This window comes from Nematolebias whitei, chromosome 23 (genome assembly GCF_014905685.2).
Source record: "Nematolebias whitei isolate Nwh7 chromosome 23, NemWhi1, whole genome shotgun sequence".
NCBI lineage: Eukaryota > Metazoa > Chordata > Actinopteri > Cyprinodontiformes > Rivulidae > Nematolebias > Nematolebias whitei.
This window is the reverse complement of record NC_056520.1, coordinates 13159869-13171653: the sequence shown is the minus strand read 5'-3', so window position 1 is coordinate 13171653 and position 11785 is coordinate 13159869. Positions and strand designations below refer to the sequence as shown.

The window sequence follows — 11785 nt, the reverse complement described above, 5'->3', positions numbered from 1 at the left end:
GTTGAAGTGTCCCTGGGCAAGACACTGAACCCCTCATTACCTGATTTGTGTCCTAGGGGTTCCCAGCCCTGGTCCTTGAGGAACGCCATCCTGCATGTTTTAGCTGTTTCTTTGCACCAACACATCTGATTTTAATTAATAGGTGATTAACAGGCTTCTACAGAACATGAGGAAGTAATAAAATCACTGAATCAGGTGTGATGGAGCAGGGTAACAGCACATGTCTACATGTCTCTGCTTGAGTGCAGCTACAGCGTGCGCTCTCAGGACATTATTACCTGCAGTGTTCCCTCAGTGGAGACTGAACGTGGCAAAAGGGCCTTCTCCTACTTTGCTCCTGTTTCCTGGAATATCTTGCAAAAAGATCTGAACTTCTCGACCTTGACCTCTCTAAGTGGCTTTAAGAATCTGTTGGATTCCTGGCAAGGACCAATACAGACATGATCCTGTTTTTAGTTTTCTACATTTGCCTTATAATCTAGCTGTTTTTGCTACTTTTTTTGCCATCTTATTTTAATTTGTAAAAAATAAAAAATCTGTATGCCTCTTTTATAATTGTCTATTGTTGTCGCTGTTGTCCATTGTTGTCATCATTCTTTGTTGAAATCAGGCCTCTCTTGTAAATGAGTCCTCAAGGCTCAATGGGATTAACATGTCTAAATAAAGGTTGAATGAAAAAACATGCAAGATGGTGTTCCTCAAGGACCAGTGTTGGGAACCACTGTTCTAAATCACTGTTTAGTCTCTTTAGAAGGATTTGTTCAGTTAGCTTTGTAGAAATCTAGTAGAGCAGCGCTGTATGAATATGTGTGTGGAGGTAAAGAAGGGATTGCGTTGTAAAGTGTTTTGAGTATCTTGACTAGATAGAAAGGAACTATTTAAGTACAGTCCGTTTACCGTTAACCATTTACAAGCAGAAGTTTACCTGAATTTACTGTATAAATAAACATAAGTTTTAGTTTTCCAGTTAATATATTTTCTCTTGGTGATGTTTGAACTGTAGACATCTGCAGACAGTATTGATCTCAATCTTTAAACAAACGGACACAAACTGCACATATTCAAAGAGTTATGCAAAGATTATACACCTGTTCGGAGTAATTTTTCAGTCCCCTTTTTGATTTACAAAAAGGATTCACTTCCTTGATATTTTCCCATTATCACACACAGACGATACTTTTAACAAGCACACGGTTGTGTCTTTGTTGTGCTTTCAGTAAAGATAAAAATCTACATGCAAATGTTTTACATGGATCCGTTTTTTTTTTTTTCAGAATGTGAAAGTTTTGAAGCTGTCATGAAAATAAAACTAAAACAAACACACTAACTGAAAAACAATCTGATTCTTCTCGTGGGAATCAGTTAGCCGCCTCTCTCCATTGATTGTCGAGTGTGGGCTTGTATGGTAAGAAGGCGGTCCTGCAGCGTCAGTCATTCTGTACAGAGGTCAGAACTGAACACAGACACACAAACATTTGTGTACAACAGCTGCAGAGACACTTGGGAATTTGTAGGCAGAGAAACTGAAAACTCAGACTCCGAGGAAATGGAGGAGAAGAAAGCTGTTTTGTTCAACTTCTGGGGGGTTGTCACTACGTCCAGACCTGAATCTGTTATCAACAAGCTGGAGGAGCTGCACAACCTGCAGGGGTGAGGGGAGACTCTTACGCAACATATTTGCTTTCAGTTTGATTTAATTAAAAACTGTTTAAAGTCAATTATAGAACATATCTAGACGTACTTCTTCTCTGTAAAGTTGGGACTGCATGCACTAGAGCAGAAAAAACATTAAATTTAAATTCAGTTCAATTTAAATTAAGTTTTTCATTCATTGAAACGACTTTGAGTGTCCAGATTTAGAAAAAAATGAACATGACTAGCCTGTATGGACCAAAAAACAGAGAAGGAGAAGATAAATGAGGCATAAAAAGGCTAAAAGAATGCATACAAACCATAGAGGACACAAAAGGACACAAAAGACAAAATGGACAAAAGGAGACTAAAAGGACATAAAGAGTAAAAAAAGGAAATAAACAGAGAAAAAGGATACGAGACACAAAAAATAACACAGGACAAAATGAAGCACAAAGAGACAAGAAAGCATACAGTAAGTATTTTTATATGTGTATGTATATATATATATATATATATATATATATATATATATATATATTAGGGCATTAACAGAGTACTCGAGTAATCTACACATCGATTGCTAGGACATCTATCGAGGTTAAAAATGTAACGTCGAGTATCCGTAGTGACGTCATATTATGTGACCACCGTATGACCGTAGGGGGCGGTGTTGCACTGTTGCAGGTCACAGAATATGGTGTAACACCGGGTCCAATCCACCGAACCAGAACCAGCTTCCTCTGACCTTGTTTCACAAACAAAAAGCAAAAAATATTAATCTCTAAACATATAAAAAAAATCTATAAACATATTAATCTCTAAAACTAAACTTAATGCGCACCACAGCTGGCGGTGGTGCAGGGTGGTCGACCCCCCCCCACCCCCCCACCACTATTTTAAGTTTCGTTTTTGACGTACTGCACGTTTCTTCACGTTTGCAGTTTAATAATAATAACTAATAGTTTTTCCTGTGACTTATTTGCAGTATGATAAATGGTAGGAGCATAATATACGCTCCCAATGTTTTGTTGGTCTTTGGTTTTTTTTTGTAAATAATTATCTTTTTTTGCGGTTTTATTTATTTATTTATTTTTGTATCTTGAGATCTATGACATCATCAAATACTTGAGTTCTACTCGGGTTTTATTATGTTAATGTCGAGTTTAAAAATTATATTCTCGTTCAACCCCTAATATATATATATATATATATATATACACACACACACACACACATATACACTAATATGTATAATTGGCCGATACCAATACCACTTGATAATATAGTGCATGATGCACTATATTATCAAGTGGAATCGATTCGTTCATGAAGAAAGAGAAACTGCACCGCCTGAACTAATGTTTCATAGTAAAAGTGGGGGGGTTCAAATGAACGTTTTTTTAATGTGGGGGGGACACGTCCCCTTCACATAAAATGGTTGACGCCTACGAGTGCATCCCTAGTTGAAATATAGCTGACAGTTTGCTGAAGAACCCAAAGTCCAAAAAATCTCTACAATAAACTTTAAACAAGAAAATAAGTGGGAATGCTAGCTCAAACTTTGCAAAACTTTGCGTTTTAGTTGTGGAATGCTGTTTGCATAGCTCTGTCCGTTTTTTTTTAGTTTTCCTGTTGTTGCTCTGGGGTTTAGTCACAACGCTGCAGATTCAGTCAATAAAAAAAAGAAGTACGCTGACCATTATGTTCAACCAGTTTCTGCTCAAAGTCCAAAATACAAGACTTCACTTTAACTAAATGGGCTTAGATTTGATGCAACTAACATTTGATACATCTTGTAACAGTTCAAATTCAATTAATTGCAATTAATGTGAATGTATGTTCAACATTTTCTTTTAATTTTTTTTACTATTTTACACTAAGACTTCATACCAGCTTGGCCACTTGTGATTCTTGTGTCAGAATATTGTCACTTTGCATCTTTGAGCTTTATATATTGGGATTCTCAGAGGTGTTCTGTCCAGTGTGGCGTCCAAGAAAGATGGAGCCATGATGCGAGCAGAAAGAGGAAGTCTGACTCTGACACAGGTTGGTTTTATGCCACATCTCTCACATTCAGGTTAAGTTGAATTCTTTGTTGAAGGTTCTAAACAATTAATCAGACAGGGGTAAAGGAAATAATCATTAAAATCATCAGCACTGGCAAATTAATTGATCTCCTATTTAGTAGGCTCAGTGAAATACTTCTTTTCTCAGAATGTATACACATTAAAAACTGCTGGGTTGTTTTTACTTTGTATAACTGAGTTACTGATTTAAAAGTATTGGGTCACAGGTTGTATTTGTCTGACCAAATATTGGGTCAAACTGGCCCAGTGGTTTGACCAGAGATTAGCTGTGTCCTTCTTCACAGTCCACCAGTTTAAGCCAGAAGTTGACCAAATTGGACCCAACTGAACCTCTGCTTTATGATGTAATAAGTAAAGATAACAAATTGTAGGAAGATGTTTAACTTGGTTGGCTTTGTTATTAACTTCAATTTGTACTCAACGGTGTGTTTGATTTCTTAAAAAAAAATAAAAATAATTAATGCTGGCTAGCTGAAGCCAATTGTAATTAGCACCAGCTAGCTATAGCACCAACCCAAGTTTTAATCAGGTTATCTAATCAGGCAGATTTAGTTTTTAGTTTTTAGAAGCTCTAATGTAACAAATTAGTGATTCTAACCCATTTTTGGTGGAAAACCTGGCCAAGTATGCGAGGTTTAAGTGATAACCTTCTGAGTTCAAACAAAGTTCTGGCTTATAATGTTGGAATGTGAAGAATGACACCGCTCATCCCAGACAGAACCATTAAGCCAACCCATAGCTCAACAGCATAAACTAAGCACTTAAACCTCGCATACTTGCCCAGGGTTCACACCAAAAATGGGTTATTTCTTACTTAATTATACATATACATAAATTTATTGTCCAAAACATTCCATGAAATGGAGACTTTGTTATCTGGCTCATATTTGACTCATACATACAAAGTACAAAACAACACAAGTTCAAAATGCCTTAAAACTTTTATAAATCTTTGCTAAACCAATAAAAACATTCTAAAATACACGATTCATTAAAAATTAAAAAACATCTCAGCAGACAATGGTTTGTCATGTGAGGCTACGTTTAAATAGGACCCTATTAAGGATAGTCACAGCAGAGGGAACAAATGACTTTTGTACCCATTTTTCTTTACTAGAGGAACCACCAGTCTTCTGCCAGATGGTACCAACCTGAATAATGGTTACAGTGGATGATTCAATTCAATTCAACTTTTATTTAAACAGATAAGTCACACTGAGCCACTGAAAAGTTCATGGAATTTCTCGGTAGGAGGGAAGGGAGGAGGTAGAGCATCAGGTTTACAAAACTTCCAGGTGAATTGAGATAAGATGGCCTGTCAAGGCCAGTCAGGGAGTCAAATTCAGATAAACACAATTGTTTTGGTGACAGGCAGAACTTTAATGACATCTTCCTTGAGTCTGTGTTGGTCCACTCAGTTCCAAAATGCCCAAATTAAATAGCTACACCAATGGACCGTGCCTGAAAATAATCCCCGAGATCTTATCCATCCTGCCAAAAGCAATTGAGTCTGGGTGCTCGAGGTACAAACCAAGCCATCATAAGGCAAGCAGCCTGATCGGGTCCAAATTTGCTGCAGACCACTTCCTTGATTGTTGATAGACCAGGAACCAGTTATCATAAATCCAGTTATATATGTGTCCTTAAAATCAATCAATGACAGCAGAGATAGACACGTCATCAAGTCTTCAAAGTCGATGAGATATCCAGCTGCGTGCGTGCCAACAGGGAAAATCGGCTCGCCTAAAGCCGGTCTTCTCTTCAAAGAAATGTTATCAATTGCGTTGAGGGACCAACTGACCAAATCCATATATTATAATTCAGAAGATTTGTAGAAGAGAGGTTCTAAGCAATTTCACAGACAGGACAGAGCAAAGCAAAGTGGAGAGGGAGAGGAGGAGACATCCGCCCTTGACAAGAGCAAGTGTTGAAATGATGAGTTGGGTCATTGTTAATCTGTATTGCCTTAATTTTCCAAAACCTGACTATACTGATCTATAATTTGCATTTGTTGATGAACAATTATTTTATTACCTAGTTTGACCACCCGGGACAACTTGTTCATGTCTCTGGCTAGGAGATTCCCATACCATGCGACAATATTAAAGGAAACAACATTTTCAACCAGTGACACCAGTTGCAAAGTACTATATGTTTTGCTTGCATTGAAGCCTATCCTTAGCTTATATAGAAGGTGGAGATGCTGTCTGGCTTTTTTGTAAATACAGTCAGTGTTGGACTGAAAGGTCAACTTGTTGTCAGTTATTGGTCTGAGGTATTTAAATTCAGTCACCTGGCATCAGTTTTAGTGTGGACATACATTCTGTTCAAAACACCACATGTCCTGTATGTCCACTATGTCTAACTACATTGTCCCTGATAAGTAAAGACTAAATTAAACTGAAAGGCTGGAGGTGTGTGTGTTTATATGCAGATGATTCCAGAGTTTGAGGCAGAGTGTGTGAAGGAGGCACAGGGCAGAGGTGTAACGTTGCCGCCTGGTTGGTCCGCCCAAGTCCTGCTGGAGGAGCTCAGGAAGGAGATGATGGATGTCAGAGATGCAGTGATAAAGATGGCCACCAGTCTGCGGCAAAACGGTTTGCAAAATCCTTACCTGTATCCTTTGAACGCAATTATTCAAGTTTATTTTGACAACCCTGAGGATTATTGCATGTAGTCCATGTATTGTCTTTAAGACACTAAGATGCTCATTTTGTGCTATTTGAACTTTTCTTTTCACTTCTGTTTTCTGAGGTTTAAATGCAAGATGGCCGCCACAGCTAGCTACATAGCATGAGATGTGTTAATGCTCAGCGTATGTGAGGATAACTCTCAGCCACTGCCTCATAAACTTGACCTCATTACTGTAATTTGGAGCAAGTTATAGCTAGTTTCATTGGCAAAGGTAGATCAGCTGTGGCAGCCATCTTGGGTTGACTCCAAATGCCAATCGGCTGTAGATGTACGCACAACTCTTATGAGTTTCATTCAAATCGATCCCATGTTGTGTGAGATATTTTGCTAAAAGATTTGGCCGACTCCAAATATGTTAATCACTAACAGATGACGATGTAACCTTTGATTTAAAGGAGTAATGACAGCCGTGCTGGCCAATCAGTGGATCGACGACAGCACCTTTAGAGACACCTCGGCTCGCCTCCTCTGTCTGTTGGGGCGCCATTTTAACCTGGTCCTCCAGTCCTGTCACTCGGGTCATAGGGTCCCCGAGCCCGCCATGTTCAACTCTGCTTTGCAGCGGCTGGGAGTCTCGTCACAGCAGGTGGGGGACGAGCCTACACAAAATTATGATTGGTTCAGGAGGGGAAGTCTGAGTTAATCACTTCCTGTTTAGGCTGTGTGGCTCGATGTGGATGAGGAGGGTGTGAAGGCAGCAGAGGCAGCAGGGATGAAGGCCATTCTGGTGGAAAATCTGGAAGCCGCGTTGGAAAAACTGTCCGACTTTACCAAAGTTCAGGTAGCAACAGAAGTTTTAACACGTGTGGTGCATTTTTGTACAGATTAAATATAAACGAATAAATATCACTTACTTAAATGCTAGAATTTTATAATCTGGCTCACTGTCAAATTCAGAATATAATTCAAAATTTTACTTCTCACCTACAAAGCCCTCAACAACCTAGCTCTGTGTTATATTACAGATCTTATTGTTCCATATTTTCCTTTGCTCTCAGACTGCAGGCTTACTTGCAGTTCCTAGAGTTCACAAAACCAGAATGAGAGGAACCAACTTCCAGTTTCTGTCCATAAGGCTGGCATATTGCCAAAGACGTTCCTTTTTGATAAATCCTATAGTTAGGGTTGGCTTGTTATGCTGCTATAAGCTTAGACTACTAGACAACAAATTGTCCATGTTTCTTAAAATAAATTGTTACAACTGAATAGTTTTCATCTGATACTATTTCTATCCCACCATGTGATTCTTGACCTGCCATTGTGTATCTGTTCCTCCTTCCTGTTCCTCTCTAACTCAGCCGGTCGAAGCAGATGGCCGCTTGTCCTGAGCCTGGTTCTGCTGGCTCATGAGGGAGTTTTTCCTTTCCACTGTCGCCTTCATGCTTGCTCAAGATGAGAGTCTGCGATGGAGTTAAACTCAAAGCAGTCTGCTCCTCAGATAAATAGTGTTAACTCACACTTTATGCAAATGAATGTTTCTGTTCAGTGCCCTGAGATGACTCCTGTTGTGACTTGGAGCTACATAAATAAACTGAATTGAACTGAATTGAATTAAAGCACACCTGTTTTGTGTGTTTCCAGCTTGTTGGAGCAGAAAGTCCTCCACTGCCCTGCAGTCCTGACCAAGTGTCTCATGGATACGTCCCAATCAGAGTAAACGTCTGAATCACTGTCAGCAGCTCACAGAGGGAATGCTGACTCAGCACTGTTGTTCACATGTTTTATTTTTACGTTTCGTTTTTTTTCACATCTTGGTACTTCAGCATACTTCGTGCTCTCTTAGCCGTTCGTACATCAAAATGTTCAGCTCGTTCCGGAGATGTCGATGATGTCTGTTTTGTAACTTTTTTTAATTTTCAAATTATTGATTTTTAAACTGTTTTTACAGAGAAATACATTAAGTATTGATAATAATTTGGTGCTTTTAGTTGGCATTTTACAAATTTCAGCTCGTAGCTTGTGTTGTGCAATTTTTAGGATGCACTTTGCTATCTGTAGTATTTTATTTATTTTTTTGCTTCTTTTAGCTAATGTTGAGCCATAGCATTTAACTACACTGCAAATATAGTCCATCTAACCTAGTCTTACATTCTTATATCCAGTCAAAAAGGATTTTTTGATCTTGTTTTGAGACTTATATGCTAAACAAGAGCAGAAAGTGTTAGATTATTACTCTTGTTTTGAGAATATACATCTTTTATTTCTTACTTAGTTACCAAATCCTAAAAATAGTTACTTTACATGCATATTAAGCAAAATTGTATCACAGAGACATGTGTGAGATCATACTGTATGTTTAAAAACAATTTTTAGCTGTAAAAACTTGTTTCAAGACCACCCAGTAACAATTGCTCAACACATTTATTTCTGATCTTTACAAAGCTGCAGGGTAGCATTACTTTTTTACAACATATACAATATACATATACAATAACAAATCACATGTATGATATTATGAACATACATCTTCCACTGTTTCAAGGTTATTCATTTTAATTTTTAAGTGCAATGACATCATCAAGGTTATATTTTGTCAAAACATACACACTGCTATTGAAACTGACTGGATAATATGATGTATGATCAACTAGCTTTAAAGCATCTATAAATTCAGTGGCCTGGGCAAGATTAGGCACTGTAACTTCATAAGCTAAAAGATCTTTATTCCAACCCACAGTTTCATAAAGCTGGTATTCAAAACAGTATAATGAACTGTTTATCACAAAAATGTTCTTTATAAGTCCAAAAACAGGAACTGTACCATTTGCATTGGTGATTATTAGAGACCTTTCACTTATATATTTGTTCCCATTAAGAATAAGCCACTTTACTTTGACTCCATGTTGCATGCCAAAAAATCCCCAAAAAATCTCTCATCTTCTCGGAAATGTACTCCATATTTGTTACTTCAGAGACAGGACCCAATTCTTTTCCATGTGCAAAAATTGGATGATGAGTACCCATTTCATTTTGACAGCATTCAAAAAGCACATTATGGTTCACAAGTGACTTACAGACATTTTTGAAGTTCAGTTTAGATGACCACTGTTTAAAAAACAGTGCTTTGATTCAAACCGCGTGCACATGTGCCTTACTAAAGGCCCCAAATGAAGAATTTGAGCAGGGATATGCAGCATGTAATGTTGCTTAGGTATTACATTATTCTCATGAAAAAGTTGCTTAAACATTTTCAAATGCTGTTCAATCATACTTTTCAGTTTTAACACACTCTGTACAGACAAAACAGGGGCAAAAAGTATCTGAACTATCTCAACTAAGTCCAAAACAAACTGAACATATTCATTTTTTCTATAGTATTGAGCAGAAAAGGAATGATCTTCAACAATATCAACATTTGCCCTGAAGACTGTTTAAGTTTATTGTCATTCGATGCAAGGGTACTGACACTAAAGGGGCATGGCTTGTCACGTATGTCTATGGGTGACAAAGGAAAACTTTGCATGGCTGAATTGAACACATCTAACTCCATCTCCCCAGACAGAACAAGATATTTTAACACGCACTTAATTAAAACCATAAATTGAACTCTTGGCGGGCACATCCGTGAAAGTGGGCAATACCAAGTCTTAAGGGGGTGGGTTATACCAACACTGTCGTTAACTTGCATAGTAATATCTTTAAAAAGGGGATTACAACAGGCATAATATTTAATGTAGAATTTATAGTTCTACTATTACATTATTATGCACATCATTTTCACTTTTTATAAGCTTTAAACAGACTGCCATGTTCTGCACCCATTTCCCCCTCCTTGCCCTCATTTGGTTGCGTCTGTCGGAGTCCTGTATCGTTTGGCAGCAGAGAGAAGCAGCACGTGCACCGAACTCAGCTAAGGTAATGAGACATGTTTTTATTAAATCTAGATTTTTTTCCAGTTTTGATTTACTGCACTCATTACAGCCCGGTGACCATTAATGTTTGTTTTCATCAATTCTAATAGCGCACCATGAGTTGTTAGCTGACTTAAAACATGCTAGCTTGCTAGTTAGCTTGATGGTAATGAGGTTAAAAAATGACGATAGTTACAGTCTAAATGGACAATTTTATATTTTCTGTTGATAAAACCATTAAAACATGAGAATTATTTTTATTGAAATCCAGTTTAGTTTATGAAATTAAAGACAACAGGAAAAAATAAAACATCTGCAAAGTAATGGCATAATCTATATGTAAATTTGTTAATGACATCATAACTTATATATTTATTTTAAGATTAATTTAAATTTAATTATTTAATTAATTACTGTCTAACTGAATTGTTTGTTGTGCACACTGACACTGGTTTTAAATAATTAAACTATTTAATTTTTGTAAAGTCGATTTGTTTGCCCTGTCAAGTTGAATACTGTATACATTTAAAGGGATATATAACTTTATAATTCTGAAAGTTAACCATTTGTGTTTACAGCTGCCAACATAGATGAGGTCTTGCTCCAGACCCTCAGTCGTGATGATTTACGAGACCTTTTGCCAGCGCCAGAAAACTTTATGAGGAGGAAACTGTTGTGGGCTCATGTTCACAAAGAGGCACGTTTTTGCCACCTTTGATCTGAAAACACCTAGCACAACACATTTTGCTTGTAACTCCTGTAATAATAATTCTTTTCATTTTTTTTCCTTAGGATGAAAATCCCACCATATCAGATACAACTGGATCAAGTGAAACAGGAAGTGTTTCTTCACCTCAAGGAGCACCTCCCTCTACTGCAGGATAGTGGCCCTCAATTAAGGACCAGGAGTGTCCATCCCTGATATGCTGAATCTAGTTACTGATTGTGTTTTCCTTTTAGCCAACATGGATAGTATTGCATCACAGGCCAGGCATTACAAGACTCTGCAGGAGATGTATAAGAAGCCAAAGCCCAACCAAGATGCTGTCCGCCAAATCCTTGACCTTGAATTTCAATCAAGAAGAGCTTTCATCGACTGTGATGTTCTGAGAGAAGAAGATGGGGCAACAAAGATTCTTGAAGCATATCCATGTTTCAAAGAGATTCACAATGTAAGTGGTTTATTTTTTATTATGGCTTCTCAAAAAGAAAGCACTGCTGGAGGTGTTAATGCTTTCTTGCACCATAGGTGATGGGTGAGCTGTGGCGGATCCTGGATAAGGGCAACCTCACATTCCTCACAGAATTGAAGAAGAGATGGGAACACTTTTGCTCTATGGTTCAGTTTTACGGTGTTTGGAAGAAGGTGTTGAAGCCACCCAAGAACCTGGATGGAGGTTAGTAATTGTGCTGTCTTTCATACACCATGTTGCTCAGACATGACACCACATGTCATATATATATATATATATATATATATATATATATAAAATATATATATATATATATATATATATA

General features: G+C 37.6%; 1 protein-coding gene across 1 annotated transcript in view; it reads left to right on the top strand.

The window, feature by feature from the left end:
• The first annotated feature begins 1432 nt into the window (after positions 1-1432).
• ephx2 (epoxide hydrolase 2, cytoplasmic) overlaps positions 1433-11785 on the top strand; it is a 19974-nt gene continuing 9621 nt past the window's right edge. Inside the window, exons 1-6 of the mRNA XM_037696332.1 lie at positions 1433-1650; positions 3603-3681; positions 6157-6319; positions 6812-7002; positions 7075-7197; positions 7998-8069. Coding sequence (XP_037552260.1) covers positions 1547-1650; positions 3603-3681; positions 6157-6319; positions 6812-7002; positions 7075-7197; positions 7998-8069 — 732 coding nt within the window. The 5' untranslated portion in view covers positions 1433-1546. The remainder of the gene's footprint in view (positions 1651-3602; positions 3682-6156; positions 6320-6811; positions 7003-7074; positions 7198-7997; positions 8070-11785) is intronic.